This window comes from Patagioenas fasciata, chromosome 1 (genome assembly GCF_037038585.1).
Source record: "Patagioenas fasciata isolate bPatFas1 chromosome 1, bPatFas1.hap1, whole genome shotgun sequence".
In the NCBI taxonomy this organism is placed as follows: Eukaryota; Metazoa; Chordata; class Aves; order Columbiformes; family Columbidae; genus Patagioenas; species Patagioenas fasciata.
In genome coordinates, this window is record NC_092520.1 from 11,958,846 (window position 1) to 11,982,589 (window position 23,744).

General features: G+C 41.7%; 1 protein-coding gene across 14 annotated transcripts in view; it reads left to right on the forward strand.

The window, feature by feature from the left end:
- The window catches only part of FAT3 (FAT atypical cadherin 3), a 419,159-nt gene extending 405,957 nt beyond the window's left edge, over positions 1-13,202 (forward strand). For 5 of the 14 annotated variants that reach the window (XM_071803302.1, XM_065832545.2, XM_071803324.1 and 2 more), the window contains 4 exons: positions 113-226; positions 3,263-3,322; positions 6,279-6,314; positions 6,926-11,709. In XM_071803302.1, the coding sequence (XP_071659403.1) occupies positions 113-226; positions 3,263-3,322; positions 6,279-6,314; positions 6,926-7,545 (830 nt within the window). In that variant the 3' untranslated portion in view covers positions 7,546-11,709. Of the gene's footprint in view, positions 1-112; positions 227-610; positions 3,242-3,262; positions 3,323-5,812; positions 5,889-6,278; positions 6,315-6,925 lie in introns of those variants that run through there. The other 9 variants (XM_071803330.1, XM_071803338.1, XR_011737022.1 and 6 more) reach the window with 8 other exon arrangements.
- The last annotated feature ends 10,542 nt before the right edge of the window (positions 13,203-23,744 follow it).

A 23,744-nucleotide genomic window follows, 5' to 3' on the forward strand; every position in this document is an offset into this window, starting at 1 on the left:
AAAAATAATAGAAGGCTACTTGCTGGCAGGATTTAAGTGGCTTTGTGGTATAAATGGACAAATGTACATACCTGGACAGTACCATTTTGCTTTGTTTTTGCTGTCAATGAAGGTAAAGGGGTTGATGACGCTGAAGAAGTGACCTGTTTTGCAGGAAGTAATAAAGGCAGCAACTCCGAAGTACAGTCCCTCAGCTCCTTCCAGTCTGATTCCGGTGATGATAATGGTAAGAAATGGTTTTATCTTTATTATGCTGGAGACAGAGCTATTTAACTCTCTCTCTAATATTATTAAAAATGATTAGGCGACATCTAGAGAACCCTTTAACAATGATGAAAGTCAGAAAGTACTGGGCTCAAACCCTCAGTTTGTGGCTATTTTTTAAATTATAGGAACATAATTAAAATCTTGATACTTGTAGCCATTGTATCAGTGCCAGACCTTATGGTGAATGAGAGGTGTGATACAACAGAGCCACGTTGCCAAGATATAAGTTGATTAATAGGTTGCAAGTGAAACTAGAGTTTCTATCATCATTTTATCTCTCGGAATAGGATGACTTTCATGTTTTAGCAGCCAAATTAAAGGGAATTTCTGTGCCATTTGCCAGGTTTCATTCACAGTCCCAACAAAACTCTGCTGGTGCTCAGGATGCAACAATGATGAGCCGAGCCAGGCCCTGGTGGCTCAGCCTCTCCCTGGCAATCACAGCTCAGCGGACAATAGAGCACCATTAAATCCTTGCTCGGTGCATGTTCTCATGTCCTACATCATTATCTCAGTGGGTGACATGGGCTGAGCCGTACACAGCCTGAAAGCGGCCTACAAAGTCAGAGCAAACCTTTGTTCCTACAGCCCATGTATGTTGAGCAGTGGGCCTGAGAAAAGGTGAGATGTTTCTGCCCAGGGAGGGATGATGGATGTCAGGGAAGCCTCATTCAGATACACAGAAAAGATAAGCACAAAGAAATTGCACTTAGTTTCTTCAGCCACCGGTTAATGAACTGTCCAGAGACTCAGTTCGTCAGTCATGTCGTGCAGCTCTTCCCTGGGTGCTCCTAAATGTTGGAAAACGCACTTAAAGAGAAGTGCACTTGCAGTTCCTTTTGGTTCAGCTGTGGCTGAAGCATCACGAGTTTTTTTGTCAAGCATTTCAGTGCTTTTCTGCCCCATAGCCCTCAGAAAACCTTTAGTGTTTTTTAGAATAATTATTAAAATTATTATTGTTTTAATTATTTATATACTTATTATACTTACCTTTAGAATTACTATTCAGGTGGTCATTTATTGTGCCTGGTTACTTTTTGTATCTATCTCCCAAATTCCAAGTAGGCTTTTCAAGCAGCTGATCCTGCCCCGCTTTAAATCAGTGCCACTGTACCCTCTGAAGCTGAACCTTCTGTGCCCGTTCATTTTTTGTGAAAGCTGCATTTAAAATACAGCCCTCAAGATAAAAATTATAGTTCGGGGTCTACGAAAATCCATATCTTCAGAGAGAATGATGGAAGAAACTTAAATCATCTGAGTACTTTGCAGAGGTCAATGCAAGACTGCACACTCTGGTTTTCTTGCAGAAGCAGGGAAAGTTTGCAGTTTAAGTGTCTAAATGTATAAATACAGGTGTAAGTAAGCATCTGCGTGCTCACATATATGTACATAAGGGCTAATTGATACCCTATGCTGTTCAGTGTGTGTCAGGTGCAGGCAGCCTGTGCTCATCCTCTCCACAGCACCTGAAGCCTTCTCTGGATCAAATGGGGGTTGTCTGACTGTGCAAACTCTTTTTGCGTGTGATTTTGAACCTACTTTTATTTTTTTCCACCTTATTTCTACTGCATTTAAATTGCTCAGCTCCCCTAGTCTTGCTGAGAGTAGTTAGCAGTATTTTTTGTGATCAAAAAGCAAAAATTTTTGTTAGCCACAAATTAAAAAAAAAAGTTACCCGCTTTCAGCAATAGTATTTTGAGAAATCATTTCAAAGACTCCCAGCAGAGCCCACCTTTCATTGACATAAAGACTGTGCTGACCCTGATTTTTTACCTTCTGTTTTTCACTCTTGATTTTTCTCCTCTTAGAGTTTATATCTGCCTTCCATCTCTTTTCCCATCCATGCAGCAGCTGATTACTTGTTTTTCCATAATGTTTATCTTAAATTAGCCAATACGAGTCTCCCTTGTACAACTACCAATGCTGATGATGGCATAAACATGCTCGATGTAGACATAGAACATGGTTTCTTTGGTTTATCAAGGGTCTCTTTGCCAAGCCTTTAGAAGGACTGAGGAAATTGGATGAGATCCTTGATCCCATGCTCAAAATTTAACAAAGATGTCAAAATATTCAACGTATATTTGAATGGCACTATTACGTGTTTCTTGTGATCTCTGAGTTTATTGGCTGTGTGAAACAAAAAAGTATGTCTTGCCCAACATTTCTGGTCCACTTCTTAACTGTTCCAAAATAATCAGTTTTCTCATAATTAAAGACAAAAGAAAATGGATCGAGTACCCCCTGGACCAGAGCTTTCAGGTCCTCAAAGGTGGGGGTGTTAGTTGGTCCAAAACGCAGATCATCTAGAGGACCACACATTGTAGGCCTGTTGGACTCCACATTAAACAATTTCACAGGCTATATTAATTATTTCACCTGCAAAGAACACACAAAACATCTGTGTTAATATTCTCTCAAACACAGATCAAAATTTGAACCAAACCTACTCAGATGTGTCCTCCTAATTATAGCAGTAGTGCTTAATGTCCCAGAGGTATTACATGGCACAGCACAAACAATAAACAGGTAAAATATTCCTCTTAGGAAATAGATGGAGCTTAGCACCATTTCAGATGGTGTGATGTTCTAAAAGATAGCGATCCCTTGGAGCACATGGCACTGTCTCTGGAGACCTTTAAGCAAGAATGAATTAGAAATTAGTGTCAGGTAGACAAGATAGTGCTTTGGTTAATTCAATCAGCTGCCCAGTCTGCTAGAATTTATGAGGTGATGCACATCATCCCTTATGCCTTTCTGGAAATGCTGGTTTGGAATTTATCACCACTCGGAAAATGTATGGGATTATCCGAAATGAAATGTCCTGCAACCCAGTGCATAAATCATGTGCTGGTTGACAGCCTTTTTTTTTTTTTTTCAATGTCAGTTCTGTCTGTTTGTGAGAATTTGTAGTGGTAACATAATGTATGTTTTTAATACTAACCTGAAGCTGTCCTTCCCTTCCCTTTATTTTCCACTTTCCCTCCCCTGCAAGCTTCCATAGTGACTGTCATACAACTTGTCAACAATGTAGTTGACACTATAGAAAATGAAGGTATTTAATTTTTTTTTCTTTCTTGTTATGCAACAATGCTTCTTGTTTTCATTGTGAAACATTCCAGCAGAACCTCACTAATCTACACTGACCAGCAAGCCTGTGGCAGGGACTGGGTTTTGCAGATCAGCATGTTCACCAGCAAACGCAAAAAGTCCAGAGGGATGTGCCATAAAATGTGGGTAATTGGAGTTGGTAGAAAAGGTGTCAAGGTCTTCATCCCCCTCAAATCAATGGTTTTGCTTGCTTTCTCTTGAGAGAAAAGGATTAGGTTGGTAATGGAGCCAAATCATTGAGATTATCCTGGCTGCAGAGACTAGGAAACAAGAAGGCACAGGATGATGTAAAGGATCTCAGACTGCAGTAGAGTTGGGTTGTGCACTCCAACGGGACCACATGGAAAGGAGCAAAGTGGTAGTAGGCGGGTGACTGGTTTCTCCCAGGTAAAACTGTCCAATAGAAGACACAACTCCATGGGTGCCACATATCGAGGCAGCCTGTCTGCCACTGCCTTCCCCTGGGGTCAATCACAGAATCACAGAATGTCAGGGGTCGGAAGGGACCTCAAATGATCCTCCAGTCCCAATCCCCCTGCTGGAGCAGGAACACCCAGATGAGGTTACACAGGAAGGCGTCCAGGCGGGTTTTGAATGCCTCCAGAGTAGAAGTCTCCACAACCTCCCTGGGCAGCCTGTTCCAGTGTCTGTCACCCTCACTGAGAAGAAGTTTCTTCTCATATTTAAGTGGAACCTCCCGTGTTCCAGTTTGTATCCATTGCCCCTTGTCCTATCGTTGGTTGTCACCAAGAAGAGCCTGGCTCCATCCTTGTGACACTCACCCTTTATATATTTGTAAACATTAATGAGGTCACCCCTCAATCTCCCCTTCTCCAAACTAAAGAGACCCAGCTCCCTCATATGCCCATTGAATAGACCATGGCTCTTGGGTCCAAGAACCCAACACGCAGCTCTGCCACTGACCACCTGGGTAACCTCAAGGATATCATGTTACAATTGAACTAGTTTCTGTACCTGTAAAACAGGAATATCATTATTTTCCATTTCCATAGAACACTGAGGAAATGAGGTTTGTCATGGATAAACATTAATTTTATTTATTTATACAACATTTATCCTTGGGAAAATGTCAACTCAATATGAACTCAAGTTATCCACAAGTCCAAAATTTCATGTTTTTAGCAAATTTAAGCCAGGTTATGCAGACTTCAGGTAAATGAATCTGCATAGTACTTAAAGATTATTAAATAAATTAATTTTGTGAAACAACTGGTGTTTTTCTTGACCCAGTGTCCTGGTAATTTTGAAAAGCACTTTTACTCCTAGCTAGTGATGGCACTGGAGTATTTATTTATAGTATATTTACCTGAAGTGTAGGAGTGCCATTCTTCTCTATATCAAAGAAAATGAACTAGCCAAGGTTAATCAGAAAGAAAGTCCCACTCGAAAAATAACAACCTTGAAGAGAAACCACAGACACTGTCAATGGCCTTGCCTTCCTAAAGGAGAGCTTAAGCAAACACATTGGCTCCCCATCATGCTTTACGGGTCAGAAAAAGCCAGTCTGGTAGCTGGTTCAAGAGGCTGTCACTGAAAATGCTTTGCCCGCTCCCCAGTTCCTTGTATGAGACTTAGGAACGGTGCCAGCTCTGCCGCGGAGCCGGTGCCACCGGTGGGTCGTGAGCTGCACCGGAGCTCCCACGCACGGCGGGCAGAATCGCAGCCGCGGGAGGATGGGGCTTCATCCCCAGGGAGGTGCCGGGGGTGGTGCGAGTCAGCAAATTAGTGAGGTTCTCCTGGATCCTGAAACCACACAGCTGGGAGGGACCTGACATATCTCGGGTGCAATGTCATTACACTGACCGAAAGGCAGCAAAATCTGCTTATGAAACAGAAGTGAAGAAGGAGAAGAGTGGTTAGGGCCGGTTCACACACTGCGGCTAAACCTGCAGTAGCCCCAACCCTCCTCACCCCAGGCTAGTGCAGAGCAGGTAGAAAGCTGATGTCTGTCTGATGAGCTAACGAAGAATTTACCATCACCCCATAAGCCATGTGATGATAAGCAAGGGCAGGAGTGGTGGTAACAGATGGAGGCCTGGAGGACAGCCTTCTCTGCCCTTGCATGTGGCTGACCCCCAGAGTTTAAGTTCTGTGATGCCGTGAAGGTTTATTCATCTGGCCAGACCTCCAGCAATGCAGTCCAGAGACCTTGCCCAGTGACTTCTTGCATGAAGCCCAATAACATGTAGCTGAACAAGAGCATCCCATCTAGAAAACGCTGCAGCTTACTCCCTGCTCTTGTCTCACGTAAAAACTCTTTCCCGCTCTCTCCCCCACCCCTGCACCCTCTCCATACTGGAATGCCTCCCTCCCCACCGGCTCGCATGGCAGTGCAGGTGGGAGGTGGGGATGGGGTTGTGGGGCACTGTAGCTGACGGCCGCATTAAATGGCTTTGTATTCTATTCTATTCAGGTTCTTATACCGTGCCCATCACCATGGTATCTGAGCCCAGGTGGGCCCAGATTTGTTTGAACCGGCCCTGAGAATGGTAGATTCTTATTTTTCTGTTTCAAAGTGAACAAGTGAGAGAGAAATGTACTTTGCAATTATAAACCATAGAGATGGTGGATAGCCCTTTTTGTGTTAAGAATTCGAGCTCCAATGTAATTCCATATCTGTTCAGTGAGGGTAAATAATTAAGATATGATAGAAAAGGAATATGATACATGACATAATCATTTCTCTATGTATGTCTGCATTTGACTGGGCAAGCTTATCTTGTACAGTAAAATAAAGAACAATTTAAAGTCCTATTAAAAAGACACTGAGGCAGCTGTACTGGAAATATGCATGCACAGTTTTCTATTTTCACGTGTACTACTATGCTGGTAACAAGTTCCAAGTTACCAGTTTTTACTTTTCACTTTGTATCTGACAGTGACTGTTATGGATCAAGGACAGAACTACAACAGAGGTGATTTTTCTGAGACACTTTCTGGCTGGGGTGGGCAGGGCACCAACTTGATCTGTTTTTCCCTTGAACTGCTTCACCTGTCCTCTTTTGTTTGAAGTCTGTTGGGTTCAAATACTGCATGAGAATGGCCAGACATTTTTCTTTTGTTTCAGAATCCAGTTTTCAGTCAATCACATTATTTGCTTGCACACTTTATTTCTTGAAACTAAGTCATCGGAGGTGGAAGGGGAGACTGGATGTGATACCATAAGCATGCTGACTTCATTTATAGATTTTTTCGAATAATTATGAAGAGCATTAATTCAGAGAATTTTATGGTTTTGATTTCTTGGCCTCATAGTTTCTAATAGAACCCAGTAGCATCCTAAAGAGTGAAATGCCTGAGAGTGGCCATGTTTTGTTTCTTTGTTTGTTTGCATTAGCATCATAATACCATTTTTTTCTCCTCCCCTGCCCCTCCGGTCAGAGCATGGCTGACCCGTGTCCATGGCCTGTGGCGCATGCTGTGTTTTGAAGGTGCTGTGAGGCCTACGAGGCGAGTGCATGCAGGACACACTGTTCTCATTAGCGGTCCCATCCTAACGAAGCGCTCTGGTTCTTTCCTGCTGCAGCGTATCACTGGGACACCTCTGACTGGATGCCAAGCGCTCGCTTGTCCGACATCGAGGAAGTGCCCAACTTCGAGTCGGCAGATGGAGGCTCGGCTCATCACGGCAGCACCAGAGAGCTCGAAACAGATTACTACCTTGGTGGCTACGACATTGACAGCGACTACCCTCCCCCTCACGAAGAGGAGTTTTTAAGCCAGGACCAGTTACCGCCTCCTCTCCCAGAGGATTATCCGGACCAATATGAAACCCTCCCGCCCTCGCAGCCCGTCTCGATGGCAAGTACGCTCAGCCCCGATTGCAGGCGACGGCCGCACTTCCACCCCAACCAGTACCTCCCTCCTCACCAGTTCCCCAATGAGACGGACACCGCGGGGTCTCAGACTGGGAACGAATTTAGTACTTTTGCTGTTGGCCCAAGCCAGAACACAGAAAACGTTAGTGCAGGTAAGATGCCCTTATCCTTGCACAACTCTCTAGATGCCTCCTCCTCTGACGTCTCAGCCCGCTGCGGCTTTGATGACTCCGAAGTAGCCATGAGTGACTATGAAAGCGTGGAGGAACTCAACCTAGAAAATGTTCACATTCCATTTGTGGAGACCCAGCACCAGACGCAAGTGTAAAGGACTCTCCCTTCTTCCTCCTCTTCTTCTTCTGTTTTTTTTTTGGCATTTGGTCCAATTAATAGTATAAATACTGAGAAGAAATTTTGCTGAAGGTGTATCTATATATATTGGGCAAGGCAAAAATACGGTATAATCCATTATTAACTTGTTCAGAAATTATACTGTATGTGCAGACACGAAGAGACCAATTGTGTTAAGTATTATACATCACAAAATTGTTACAGACAATCTGGAGAGTATGTACCTTCTATTTATTACCAAGAGTAAAACTCATCTTTTGAGGCAGGGGAAAACAATAATTGCTAAATAATTTCTCTGCCCCGAAGTTTGTTTATTTTTTTTCTATTGTATTATTAAAAGTGTTACAGTGTTACGATCTCCCCACAGTATTAAGGAACTGGTATGGATCATTCCAAGATGCATCGTTGCATGAAGTTTTATGTCAGTGAAAGAATGAAAGCGATTGGTGACTGAGGCTGCTGTGTAAAACGTCAGATGGCTGAAAAAACAGCATTTACAAATTGACATATCACAGACAAGTGACAAGTCACTTGTCCATAAATATTTACCTATGCATTTGTTTGTTACATGGCATTTCATTCTATTTTGTGTGCATATAGAGCAACATATATACAGCATGTATTAATAGTTACTCCAAACTGGCCTACTTTGGTTGTCATTTTTTAAAGCCTGATGTCAAGTGCGTGTGCGTAACTTCACCCATGCGGACTTCTAGAAATGTCAGAATTTGACTCATTAGTGGCCCAGTTTTGCCCAAGCTGCGTTTGTACAGCCTCCCTTGACCTGTGTGTACAATGTGGACATGTCTCTGAAAACATCGGGAAACCTAACCATCTACAAAGCACTGCTGATTTTCTTTTAAATTCCTTGCTTGGGCCATCGCCTATTTAATGGCAATTGTTGTGCTACTATTATTGCAGTAAAATTACGTGCAATTAAGTTGCACAGAAAGCTGCTTTAGCCTCGAATCATCAGCTTCATGTCATTGGCAAAGGTCCATCCTTAGAGTTTACAGGATGAGTTCTCAGCTGCTGTAAACTAACTCAACCAGTGGAACCACAAGGGTGGGCTGCAGCCAAAGATCTGGCCCTGGATTTTCTGTTGGATGTGTGATTTCATAGGATTTGAGGACTTCCAAATGTTTGCAGACTTCAGAATGTTGTTGTGGAGTGAGGAAAATGACAGCATCAGGATGCTTTTCTGCTTCCCTCAGCCTGATTCAGGTAAAGCACCTTCCACACTGATTGGGCCTGAGCAGCTAAGTGTAATATGGAAATATGGATTTTTCACTCAATGTATTAAAGCAGATTATACATAGCTGTTGCTCCGTACTGTGAAAATGTTTTTACCACTGTGTTTTACAGCATCTGTATACCTTAAACAGCGAATTCGTTTCTGGAGTCTGCATTACTGCTGGGGTTTCATCCATTCCTTCCATGGCATAATTCAGTCATTCTGAAAAACTATTGATATATAATTCATTGTTATAGATTAACAGGTTTGTTAACGAGTTTTCTCTGTTGCTTTCCATGCCCTGTCTCTTGGCCAGACATCTTAACTGAATAGTTTCAGCAGTTGTATTTCAGGACATGTTCTTTATTGGTTTGAGTTTCACCCAAATTAAAGTGCTGGCCATTTCTTGACATACAGGATGTGTTTATTCAGAAGTTTCCCCCAACTCAAATAAATTATTAATAGAATGTAATTTAAATATTGGCAGCTTGTAACACTTTTAATAAAACAGGATTTCTAAAATTCTCAGTGTAGGTGCGGTATGTTGCTGCTTCCCTCGAGTAGCTTGTGTAGCAGTGAAAGATTGGTGTAGATACTTTCTTTGGGATCATGCAGCAAATCTTCACTAGAAAACAGCTCATTCTACAGGTACATGAATAAACTGAGTGAACTCCTAGAAAGACCAGGTACTGCACATACAAGTATTATCAAGTACTTGTCTGCAAGTGGTTTCTGTCCATTGAAATTATGAATGTCAGTTGGTCTTCTCAAAGTAAACATGCTTCTGTAACAGTGAGATGTTCTGAATGTGCTCATGGTACGTTTCAACCTCTTTTTCCCTGCTATTATCCCCATGTTTTCAAGAAGAAAAAAGTATGGAAATTTGTATCACGATTGCAAGGAACTAAGGGATTTGCCAATAGGCCATGAAATGGCTTGGCGAGCCCAGAGGCACAGAGAGAGGATGACTTGCCTTGTTCATGAAGTCTGTGTTGTAGGAAAACAATGCAATTAGATTGTTGTCTCTTCAAGAGTAGGAACACCTCAGTTTGATAATCAAAGCTGCAAGTTTAGCTGCCTTTTTAAAGCTGGTATGACTTTCTGAGAACATAGTACTCTTTTAGCATCAGGCTGCAGTTTACATGGGGTTTGCTCCTACTCGCTTTTGGTGTGAGATATTTTTATCCATTATGCAATTAGTTCTGTTTGAGACCCTAGCTGGTCATGAAGTGTACTTGTCATCTGTTTTCTGTAGTGAAAATCTCGAGTAAACCTGAGATACCAATACCAGAACTTTGCTGGAACATATCAAAAGTGTCATGAGGGAGAACACAATGGGAACCTCGCAGTTGCCATTCAAGAAAAAAAAAATCCATGTTTCCTACCAAGCTTGTTGCCTCAGTAATATCTTGTTGGTAGTGAGTTTTACTAGTGAAATATGCATAAATACGATGTATAGTACTTCTGTTTTGATGTTGTTGCCATTTCATTTCACTGAACACCTACTTATTAAAGTGCTGTTGGGAAGGTGCCAAGGTTCACCTGTTCAGCCTTCTCTGGCCCACTCATGATTGCGATACCTCAGTATCTCCTCCCCTCCAAATCAAATGGGCCTAATCCATCTTCAAACAGATACCTCTCTGGGAATATTGGTACCTCGCTGGCGTTTCTGGCTTTGTTCTGGCTCTTTTTGATAATTATAAGACCTGAAAGCAGATCTCAAGTTGAAACACCTCTCAGGCAGTAAGATGTTCATATTAACATCTCTCTTGTTAATCTGAACAATTTGTTTTAATTACTGCTCTTCACAGACAAGCCCTGATCCTCTAACCTGGACAATAACAACACATTCATAACCTAATGTAAGGATGAGTGTTCATATTATTCCATCCAATATATAATTCTTTTTCAGTCGTATGATTTATATATTGTCATTGCCAACTCACTGGTTCTGTTAGAGCTTCCTTTCACATTTCTGCTTATCCTGTGTGTCTGTATTTCAATTCACGTTCCTGTAGATGGCTCCACTGCACGGTATTTTCTTTCAGAATCATCTATAGGAGATGTTTCATGGACTTAATAAAGTACTTTTGAGTATCAGTGGATTAAAACTCTTAGGATCAAGACAGTCTTTGCTTTTTGTAAAGAAGCAACAAATAAATAAGCAACTTGTTAAAATGCAAATACATGCTTGTATCAAAAACCACTGACTTTGCCAGTGGTGCGAGTCTGAGTAAAAGGGTGCTTTTTCTCTGTGTTTTGATCAGGTCGAGAATGTCATGCACACTGACAGCCTTTTCGATAACTCTGGCGATGGAAAGAGCCTCGGAGTGACTGACAACGTAATTAATGCTGCCAATACCACATTAAATGGCAATGTGCAAAAGGAAAAAAATTAGGCTTATGTACCTTTATTAAATAAGTTAATTATTTTGCCTTTGTATTGTAAACATCCTAAACATCAAAAAAAAAGGCAACACCCCACCCGCCCCCAAAACCACAAATGCTGGATATAATTGCTATCCTGAGCCAATATCTTATAGCAGGACAAAGATCCAAAGGTGACACACCAAGAAGCTGCAGCATCACTTCCCTCCCATGGGTCCAAATGCACCGCTCACTAGAAGACCACCGTAAAGTTGCCTTCCTTTAGGACCCTCCTATAGGACACAGCATATGAAGGCGTTCAGGAAGATGTTGCAATGCAGAAATGCATTACAGTGCTGTGATTTCCAAGTAGTCAAGTAATTTTCCTAAAGTTCAGTGACATCTTTGATCCTGAATTATCCCATAGGCTTCCTTAGCCTACAGTTGCTGTACAAGGTTGGAAGGAGTCAAAGGCTTCTCACTGCCACTGTTTTCCTGAAGTCAGAAAGTTGTGTGCTCCACCTCTCCCTCTGCACGTCCCACAGATAAGTTATGTTTTGGTCCTCAGAATTTTGAGCTCCTGCTTGAAAAAGCTAAATGGGTAGTATAGTATATCCTTATAGCTGATAATTGCAGTCATGGGGCAGAGAGCTGAAGGCACCCTGGACCAGTTCTGCTAAGCTTTGTTTGAAAAGGTAGTATCCTTGATAATGGAGAAAAACAGCTATTTAAAAACAGTTGTGAAAGTACAACTGTGCTTTGTTGGTATTTTGAGAGCTATTCATTGAGTAATAATGGATGTTTTGTAGGTTTCCAACAAGGGACCTAGATCTTCAGGTTCATTCTCTAGTGATTTACTGTCATTTATCATGCAGTAAAACTGTGGTTTTTGCATGTTTGCATCTCTGTTCCTCTCGATACACCAAACTGTGGTTTGAGTCTCAGAAATTTAGACTATTGCCCTTTATCCATGGGTTTTAGCCTGTGTTTCATTAACTTGACATTTAGCATCTCCATTGCCAGAAAGGCCATTCAGTTAGGAAATTAGCTGCATCATCCAAGGGATGGTCAGATGGGGAGGAAACAAAATTAAATTCATTTCTTTATGTAACAATGAAAAGCAATAATTGCAAATATGTCGTACTACATAAAGGCCATAAGTAATCTTTACCAGTGTTGAGTGCACTTGAACTGTATCATGAAAAGAGATTGGAGCCCTCAGAACTGTAGCATTCTTCTGTCATAGGAATACCTGAATTGCAATTATTTAACAATGCAACGAGCCCAAACTGCAGCTTTTCAGGAGGTGACAAAGAAGTTTGGGAGTGAAAGCAGTTCTCTTTAAAGCACTGTATGGGAAAAGATTGTCTTGTACATTTTACCTGTTGCAAGCAGGTTGGTTTGTAAAAGATGTATGTTTTGGTGTTTAAAAAGAAGTTTATAAAATAATGTATATAGTGGTTTCAAATTACCAGGCTTTTGTAGATATTTGATGCCAATCAGGTTGCTTTAATTTTCTTTGTTTGTTTGATATAATTCTGAAGAGTCATCAAAGTCGGTTTAGACTTTCAAAGTAAGAGAAAAAAAAAGTTTAGATTTGAAAACTTTTAAATCATTTAAAAATGTACTGTAATTTTCCTTTGGGTTCAACTCTTTTTGTTTAACTTTTTTCTGTTTTTAAGAAGATGGTTTTTATTGACTTTTTTTTTTAATTAATGTGTTTTGCACAAAAAACTAGAGATATGATTTCTATGCCATTTCAAGTAGGTATTAAGAGACGTCATTTCTCCAATGACAACAAATTCAACCTTATGCAAAAGGGAAGGTTTATAATTTTGAGTGGGTATAGTCCTTCATCTGAAAACTAATTGTTCCTTCATAATTGCTGTTGGCAGTATTGTCTTGTGTTCTTTTGCTATAAAAACAAAACAACAACAACAACAAAAAAAAAAGTGTACAGGTTTGTAACTGCCAAAATTTGCTAAAGTTGATGGTTCAAACAAGTTTTCCAAGTAAACAAAAAGAAAAGCCCAGTTGTGTTGACTATTTCTTGATTTTTCTCCTACTTTCAAAGGAGGGAACAAGATAAGACACATCAGTTCTTCAAGGAATATAGTACTTCACTGCCTCTCTGCATACAGTATTGCAGAAAATGCTACTTTTTAGAACTCTTCAAATTGATTTCCTTATTACATGGCAATTGCTCAGTAGGAGCCCCTACTCACACTGCAGAGCTCTCTTGCCGAGAGTTGTGTGGCTGCTGTGTGTATATTAAGGCAGTTGCCTAATTAAATCCACATCCTCAAATGATGCAAAATAATGCATTTGCTTTTCACAAGCAGCAAGTGATAGGACAGGAGGGAATGGCCTCAAGTTGCACTAGGGGAGGTTCAGATTGGATATTAGGAAAAATTCTTCACAGAAAGGGTTGTCCGGCATTGGAACAGGCTGCCCAGGGAAGTGCTGGAGTCACCATCCCTGGAGGTGTTTAAAAGGCATTTAGACGAGGTTCTTAGGGACATGGCTTAGTGCTAGAGTTAGGTTATGGTTGGACTTGATGATCCTGTGGGTCTCTTCCAACCAAAATGATTCTGTGATTCTACAAAAACTCATCATCACATCATGTAGCCACCTAGACAGTGAGCTCCATCGACTGAGGCAATTTCAGGGGACAATCCAGCTGTCCTGTGTTAGCTGCTTAGACATGTCTGTCCTCCAGCATCATGGCACTGGTGGCTAGGACCAGCTGGGACAAATTCAGGTGAGAAGTCTCAGGAACGTAAGCACAGACCCAGAAAAGAGCTGTCATTGTGCTAGACATGATACTCAGCCTGCTGAGGGGATTGCATTTGGGAATACCCTGTTTACTCCTCCTTCAACACATGTCCAGCTCCAAAGCTCAAGCTGCCCCAGCTGCAATGTAGAAAGAAGGGGGGAAGGTCGCCCTGGCACGGTGCACATGGAGCACACCTTGCACTGCCGGGAGGAGGGATGTATCCAGTTAAACCATGTGAGACTCAGAGTGGTGTCTGAACCGAGCTCACCAGATTGGACATAAATACCTTTTCTCAACATCTTTGAGACAGAAATTTAAACTGTGGAGAGGCGAAATACAAAGTCAATGTTAGAAGTCTCTCTTCCCTGAAGAACTCCAAGTTTTTTTCCTAGAATGGAAGAGTTCCCTACTTAAGACAGTTTCCTACTTATTTTTCTATTTCTATACTCCCTGCTTGTAGAGGAGCTCTTCTTCTTTTCTGCCTTTCACAACAGATATTTACACAATCTCAGGAAAATATTTATGGCAGCAGAATTATTAATAGCAGGGTAGTTCAGCAAAGCTCACTGGTATAGTGAGCAGGGTAGTATACAAGGAAGTAAGACTACTTTGGAGAACACGCAAGATGGAATGACTTAAAATTCTTGCCTTTGTTTAGCGTACAGAGCTAGAGATGGGAAATGGCATCAGTATTTCTTTTAGGATGGAAAAGATGAAAATAGAGATGGCAAACAGGTCAAAATGCACATAAGTGTGCTGTCAAAATGGAAGCACAACCGCAGGTTGTCCCCTAAACTTGGGCCAAAAAGGAGCTATTTCTTCTTTCCATGTATTACATTAACAGGTTGTGTAAACTTGCAACATATCCAGTCCAACATGGTGGAAACCGCCTCCTCCCAATTCACACTGCAGTGCAGCTAGTGAATAAAAAGTCACAGAGCACCAGAAGCCATTGTGGTCTAAAACTAAGGAGGTAAAGTTTGATGAAAAAAAAATGAAAAGGAGGAGACACTAAAGCCACAGCTCGAATCATTTCACTGGACCTGGAGTTATTTCATAAAGAAACTTTTTTTTTATTTCCACAGAAACTTCTGGTATGCAAAATAATGTGGAAATCAGAATTAGGCGGCTGGCTGTGGCATTTCCAGCCCTTTGGAAACAATTGATGTGTTGCCATAGTATTCTAGGGATCAGGCAACTGGATATGAATAGAAGAGAGTCCTTTCCTATCTGCAAACTTACTGAGCATCTCCCTTTTCAGATTAAAGACCTTTCCCTGCTGGTAGTGCCCATCTTGCTTCTACTTTTCATCCTGACTGCCCTCAAATCTTATCATCCAATTAGGGAAAAAATCAGTGCAATGACTGTGTCTTTCACGTTCAGATAAAGCAATTTAGAAACCCCCTGCCTCCTCCCAGCCAGGAGTCATATGCCACAAGGAAGAAAATCTTTTCCAAAAGGCATGTTGTTCCACTGGAGGGAAGGATCCAGGCTGCAGAGAGAAACATGCATGGTTTTCTAAGAAAGGCAAGGAAAATCAAGAGCAGGTGAACACCGGGTTCTTCCTCTCTTAGTTTAACTCTTTCAGGTGTACGTTCTCCTCAGCAGTACCAAGGGTCTTCTGTGTATATATATATATTTAGTTCATATCCCCAGTTAAACTTGCTTTTCTAGGCTTTCAAAGACTACTTTAAGTTCTTCCTTACAGCATGTGAGACCCTCATGCTCTTTGATCCTGGGGTGGAGGAGACATCATCTTAGTAGGGCTCCTTACAGAACCTGATGAGCCAGACCCATGGAGATGTGGTGACCATCCCTGGCAGAGAAAACACAACAGCATCCCTGAGGCCACTGCCCTGTTGCTTATAGGTGAGGTATGGCCAAGGACAATCAAATGCAAGCCAGTATTTGAGTCTTAATTCACAGGCATCCAAACTGTAAGTCCGCTGCTAGATTAATGTGACTTTTAGCTTTGGGATAACTTTCTAAAACACATCTCATCTGAGCCCCCACTAACGTGCAGCCCCAGACACCTCCACGGGTGATGTACTTTACAAGCTGTGGTAAACCCACTGAGCTCTGTGGACAGAGCTACTCTGAAACTATTGCTTAGTGAAGAAGGCACAAAGAACCAGCTGCACAGAAGCTAATTCCAGCTGTCCTGCTTGGCTGGTTCTTGGCTTGCTCAGACATGTCATGAATCGCTCTCAAGGGAAAAATGCTGCTGTAAACTGGCCAAGCAGAGTAAGCAGCTGCCTGCTGCAACCTGCTGAGTGGTTATGTGGAAGTGTTTGCAAGGCCATTTATAAAGAGAATCAGAAAGAGAAGCCATGAAGAGAAACTTTTATTTTTTCCCAGTCACTTTAGGGGATTTATTTTATTTAAAATAACGTAGAAAATTAAGTGCATTAATTACTGTTATCACAATGTTTTAAGGTAGTCACATCTTTAAAAAACAAAGTGTAAGGATTCAAGCCACACTAGTAATCCAGCCTTAATACACATAAAAGTAATGTGCTGATTTTGTTAAGTCCATTAGGTCACTCCAGTTATCTTCAGTGACTTCATGGGGTATCCCTGAGAGTGGGATGTTCATCACCGAGCAATTGAAGCATTACCACTGCCTAAATAGAAGCAAGAAGGATTTCTCCTGAAAATCATTGTTAGGGAAACTTAAATATCCTACTTGTAGTTAGGTGTGAATTGACAGGTTGCAGGGAGACTAAGTTCCTGCCATTTTCCATCCTGCTTAGAGCACAGCAGGGTTAACAGTTTATGTGCATTTTGTGGTCAAAGACTAATATGTAGAGCACTCAGGCTGCTGCCCACGTGGCTTTCAGTGCAAAACTGCGTGCCTTGTGTTTCCTTCCCAGCAAAGACCAAAATTTAGTCATGGGGAGAGGATTCCTGTCACCTAACCTCAGATTTCTGCGGTGGTGGTGCCTCCACATGAGCCAGTCATCCTTGGCTTCTTTATATTCAGTGACTGGTTCTGGGATGAAAAGGATTCTAACCTATTGATAACATCTAGGTTAAAAGAACACCACATGAGAAAAGATTATTTGTCTTAAATGGCCATTAAGGAGTCCAGGTTATAAACTCAGCCATGAACTCCTATGTGGATTCCACCTTCAGAGAATGGGAAATGATGTTTCATGTAACTTTTTAAGTATATTTACTCATATGAGAGAGATTAGAAAACTGGAGAGAGGTCAGAGGGCAGCCATTAAGAGGGTCGATGGCTGGAGTATATGACATACGGGGAGAAGTAAGGAAACCAGCTTACCTTGTTTTGTGATTCTATCTATTTCTGTGCTTTCTATCCTAAGAAATAAAATGTTTCCTATTCTACTGAAATTCCGCCATTGTCATGTATAAATATTATTTGCCTTTCATGAATTACTGCAAACATTAATCTTATTTAGTAGGTCCTCAGGAAAAAAAATGCCTTGTGTTATCTCTGCTTCCTCTTCAGTTTTAATAGTGCTAATTAATGCAAACCTCCAAATCATGTTACTCTATGAAAAAAAAAAAAAATCCTTACTCAAGAGGACAATGCTTTGATTAGGGCCTGGTTTCCATTTCAGAATTTTGCTAACAGATGCTGCCGTATTGTATGCTGTTGAATGCATCCACACATAGCCTGATGAAACCAGCAATGCTTAAGCTGTACACCAGTGTACCTGGGGAGACAGGAAGACCTGCTCAGCACTCAGGCTTAGTCAGGTTATCCAGAAACCCATCTTTCCCTCCCTCCCTCCCCCTTCTAAAAACCTGGAAGTGTTTAGAGATGCTGCTTTCTCTCCTGGCCTGCAGTTGTGCACTAGGCAGTATGGGTTCCTGGGCAGTTATTCACTACATAAATCTCATGCTTCCAGAGCAGGAAAAGAGAAAGATTTCATAGAATCATAGAATCATGGAATCATTTCAGTTGGAAGAGACCCTCAGGATCATCAAGTCCAGCGTAACACTGGCACTAAACCAAGTCCCTAAGAACTTCATCTAAATGCCTTTTAAACACTTCCAGGGATGGTGACTCCACCATATCCCTGGGCAACCTCTTCCAACACCCAATGTGAAGAATGTTTTCCTAATATCCAATCTGAACCTTCCCTGGCACAACTTGAGGCCATTTCCTCTTGTCCTATCAATTGTTACTTGGGAGAAGAGACCAACACCATCCATGCTACAACCTCCTTTCAGGTAGTTGTAGATAGTGATAAGGTCTCCCCTCAGCCTCCTTTTCTCCAGGCTGAACAGCCCCAGTTCCCTCAGCTGCTCTTCATCAGACTTGTGCTCCAGACCCTTCACCAGCTTTGTCACCCTCCTCTGCACTGTCTCTATTGTGTCCTTCTAATGGTGAGGGGTCCAAAACTGAACACAGGATTCAAGGGGGGTCCTCACCAGTGATGAGTCCAGTGGCACAATCACTACTCTAGTCATGCTGGCCACACTATTCCTGATACAAGCCAGGATGTTGTTGGCCTTTTTGGCCACCTGGGCACACTGCTGGCTCATGTTCAGCCACTCCCAGATCCCTCTCTGCCAGGCAGCTTTCCAGTCACTCTTCCCCAAGCCTGTAGCGCTGTCTGGGGTTGTTGTGACTCAAGTGCTTGTGACCTGGCACTTGGCCTCGTTAAACCTCATACAATTGGTCTCAGCCCAATGACCCAGCTGGTCCAGATCCCTCTGTATGGCCTTCCTACCCTCCAGCAGATTAACACTCCCACCCAATTTGGTGTCATCTGCAAACTTACTAAGGATGCACTCAATGCCCTCATCCAGGTAATTGCTAAAGATATTAAACAGAACTGGCCTCAATACTGAGCCCTGGGGAACATCACTCATGACCAACTGAATTTGGCTCCATTCACCACAACCCTTTGGGCCTGGCCCTTCAACCAGTTCTTTACCCATCGCGGAGTACACCCATCCAGGCCATGAGCTGCCAGCTTTTCCAGGAGAATGCTGTGGGAAACATTGTCGAAGGCCAACAACATCCACAGCCTTTCCCTCATCTACTAGGTGGATCACTTCTTCCACTTGTGAGCAAAACAGTCTGCACAAACCTAAAATGGTGTATCTGCAAGAAGTGGGATGCTTATGTACACACAGAGCTGATGCTACTATTCAAATAAGAAGCAGTGGAGATGCTGGATCAAGAGGTCCTAGGTTAGCACACTAGCTTTAAAGCTGAAATGAAGAGTCTAGATCAAAGTACAGAAAGTCTGGAGGCAGTCAAGAAAGCATACCTTTTTTACAGGAAAAACTACTGGCCATGCTCTCATCATTTGCATTATCATCTCCTATTAGTTAAAATGCATAAATTCTGGTATGGCAAAAGGATGTGAGCTTACCCTGCCCTCCCAGAGATGCAAGATTTATTCAGAATACAGCAGAACCAGAGGTACCAGGAGGACAGCAGTGCTACATGATCACATGTAAGTACAACAGTGTAATATTTCTAGATGCCAGCCTTTCTTTGTGCTATACAACCCTCTTGTTTTAATAAATGGCATTATTTTTTCCCAGGCCAGAGGTAAGACTACTTAAATTCCTTTGAGCACCTCCTCTTCTTCCTTCCCCTGAGATCCTGGTATTTCCTTCTTTTTGCTATGATAACAAAACTTCTCATTATCTTCTGCAACAGTCACCATATATTGTCTTAAATATCTGCTTAAGACACAGGTCAGACTAGCAGAGAGTCACTTGCCACCTCTTCCCACAGTGTTTACTACCCTAAAGAGTGCTGTGCTGCCTCTGAGCAAAGTTTCTGAGACCTCAGCACTCTAGCAAGTGACCTGGCACCTCTGGTACTGACATCACTTTCCTTCAGGCTGAGCTTAGAAAAAAGTGCCTGACCTGCTGTGGTTGGTCCTGTTAAGTTGTGCTGGGCTCTGATAACCCCAAGACACGCTGTCCCTTTTCTGTCTGGTAAACTCTTCAAGGAAATAGGTTTTGTTGTTGTTGTGCTCTCTGCTACCACTGTATCTCTTCCTTGAAACCTACAGCCTCCATAGCTGCCTACCTTTATTCCAACCCAAAAGATGTTGTATCAAAGTATTACTAGCCTTACTGTTGAGAAGATATTAGAATGAAACTGCAGAATACATACTCCTTTATAGACTATAGACCTGTGCAGTGTTACTGAGTCGAATTATCGTTACACTGTATCTTTCAACGTAAAGGAGGAAATGTAAATGCCCTTTGACTTTTTTGTCCTTAAGGTTTGGGTGGTTCAATCTCTGCCTAGAGTAATTGACTACTGACTAGATCACCGCTAACTATAATCAGATTTTAGACACCTGGCTGTCCCATAGACACCTACACTTAAATAAGATTATGATAGTATTCAGTTACTTATTGTTGGGCTTCAGTTGCAGGTGCATGATAATTAAGGAGTCCACAGCCATCTCTTTGCTTCCTTCTTCTCTGCCGTTTTGATAAATCTCATTAATTCAGCCTGAAATTTTCATCCAACCATAAATGAGTGACCATGGCCATGTCCATCCAGTTCTGCAGCCAAGCTCCAGACTCCTCGGCCTACAGAGTCTGATATTCCCTGCTCTTTGTGTATAGAGTTGTCATGTTCCTCCTTACTGTTATAAGTTTTGAAGATATGGTCACTACGTATTAGGCTACTGTAAAGTTCAGTGAGTGAATGGCAACTAATGTGCCCAACCTGATTGAGGTCTCAACTAAAAGCCATGGAAAGGCAGATATGTTCAGCGTTTAGGGTTGAATGAGACTGCAGAGATTGACATAACTGATGAAAATATACTAGCACTAAAGAAAAAATAAAGTTATAGAAGTTCTTCTTTAAATAACTTAAACATCATATTGGTAAATTAACCAACTGTGAGTCATCATCCAGTAGACACATTTCCAGAAGAGCATAGTAGGGCTCTCTCCTTGACCAGTTCTTATTCATAAAAATGATCTGGAAATGTATAGAGGTCTTTGCTTGTGTAATTAATATGTGGTGCAATGACACAGAACTATTGTGTGAATGGTAAATATATATTTTTTTTAATAAAAGCAAAGTAATTTATCTTAGACAAGTGAACACAGATGTCTTCTACAAGTTGTAGGAACTACGAGTTGGTATTGTGTCTTAGTAAACTGAACGCATAAATAGGGTGATAGATAATCCTTTGAATAAGCACTTTAAGTGTGATCATAGGAGCTTGATCTATGGCTAAGAAGCAATCTTTGGCTGCATAAGACTGGAAACACCAAATGGGAGTAGATAAGATGATATTTCCAGCTTTCCTAAAACTCATTCAAATCCTCACAGTTCAGAAAGGGATATTGAGAAGCTGCAAAGCATTCAGAAAAGCTGTAAGACTTCAGAGATTTTAAGCCAGTCTGCATCTCTCTTTCTAAAATATAAGCTATGCTTCAGGTAAAAGTTACAGAACTGACTGATCACCCAGGAAACCTGTTTGGTCTCAGGTAAACAGAAAGCCAGTCAATGTGGCCAAAATTTATCATATCTGTTATTTTAAAAAAATAAAAAATAAAAAATCATCACATAGAGAGGAAATGAAAAGTCTGTGACATATCCTGCCCTACTTGGCCAAGAATTCCAGCTGGGCAGAAGAGCTGCGACAGTTCTGAACTTTGCTAGTGACTCTTGAGGGAGAGGGGGCTGTTTTATGAGTACTCATTCATCAGTTGTAATCCTTCTCCCCTATTTAATTGCCCACTTCTTTTCTTTCCTCAATCATATTGTTAAACCAGGAACATTTCATTATATTGAAAGCATAAGACTTCAGTATTGCTCCAAATCACTTTCTGAGGAGATTTAGCATTTGCAAAGAAATTACTCATCATGCACTCCGTAGGTAAAAAGAAATTCTCCAAATTGCCAATAAAGTGGGTTTTCTTTTTCTTTTTTTCCTTTTTCTTTTTCCTCTCTGTCTTGTTTGCTCTTGCTTCTTGAGCCAGAGATGTTTTTGACATGAGATCACTGGTTTGACGTGGTTTCTTTGCAGGAGACTAATTTTAGGGGGCAGTGGAGTTCATCATGTGAAGGAGAATTACTCATCGCTTACAGGAACTGAGGGAGAGAAAAACTTCCAATTGTCAAAAACATTCAGCAGTAGCTCTGACTTTGAATGTTTTAGATAACAAAAATGGCTCTGGCAAGTTCCCTTACATGGGTAGATGAGGAAGGATAATGGCTGCACTCTTGGCAGCAGCAAAGACAACAGTGTTGGGGCTTTCAGCTAAATTCCAGGATGGTCCTGAGAAACTTAACAAAATCCAAGCTGTGTATTTTAAGTTACATCTACATAATTGACTGTAACCAAGTCAGAACGCCTTAACAAGTTACCATATCTCACCTTTTAACTGTCTTTCAGCACATTGTCAACACCCCTTTCCAGTTGTGAAGCAATGCACAATAATTAGAAACCCTCACAAAATTGTGGTCTTGTATCTAGTATGTGATAAGCAACAATGAAATAATATACATCGACTTAATCATCTCAGGCTTATCCAGTCCATAAAATGCCTCCTATGAAATACTCAGCTGTTGGTTAGCTGCCTTAGGTAATCAAAAGTATCCTTCTCTCTGTTGTTTTACGGCCCTTCTGAATTCTCCCCCCACATCACAGAATCATATCAAAGGCCAAAGATGGAGAAACTGTACTCCTACAGCTTCTTTCTTTATTTGTCAGGAAAGGTGAAAATCATTGAGCAGTGCTTTTTCTGTCATATTTTCCTACCCTCCTATGTGGAGCACTGAGCGACCTGATGGGCAAACAGCAAATCTCCACCAGCTGGGGAAGCCGCAAGGCAGAAGGTGTCAGTTCTGCGCAGCACTAAGACATCTCCATGATTACTTGGGTCTTTTCGTTGTTTCTATTTCAATATTCTTGTTTCCTTTTTCCTGAAAGGCTGTACCTTACATAAGTCCCTACTTCAGTTCTTGTCCTTTTTCTAACATTTACTTTCCTGTCTGGATGAAGAAACAGAAGAATTTATAAACAAAAATGTAGGATGAGATGATAGGAAAGAATAGACCAGAGAAACTACATTAGAGCTGTGTATGAAAAGGCAGCTTTAGCTAAAATAAGGTTCAAGTAGGAAACAGCAGTCAAGTTGAAGGAGCCGTTTTTCCTCTGCAATATTTAGGCTGGCTGGAGATTCTGTCCATGACCTGGATGAGTCATAGCAGCCCCCACAAACCGGGGTAGTGATGCTGGCATTGATGTGGGCCGAATGCACAAATGCAAGGTGGCTTACCAGCCAAGTTCATGTATAATACAATGTATGTCCTTTCCTTCCCATCCTGCTTCCCAGTTCCCTCCCACACGTCCTCCATCCTTGAAGCCATCCCTCAACAAACAACCTCCACACCACCCCCTATTGCTGTGTCAGTTCTGTTGCTCACACCAAGGGTGTTCTTGTCTTCAGACTGGGCTCGTGGTGTCAGTTGTAGCATGGCTTTCTGTCAGGACACCTGGTTTTGTCCTACAAACTATTTTCAAAGCTAAGCTACTTCGATCATCTAGGGACAGAAAGGAGCAAATTGCCTGGGAGCCACCGTTCAGGATGTGATAAGATGGTGCTGTCAGGAGCCAGAGTGCCTGTGGTGGCTGTGATAAGCAGAGCCATCTCTCCTCCCTGTGCTCTTTCTGCCCAAGGAGATGGCGTGGTTTGTTATTTCAGGTGTACATGTTGCATCACTTCCCAAAACGCAGGGTAGCAAAGCCTCCGTCCTGCAAACACAGAGCAAGAAAAAGCTGATTAGGGAATTGCTGCCAGACATACAGTCTCTTTTTTTTTTTTT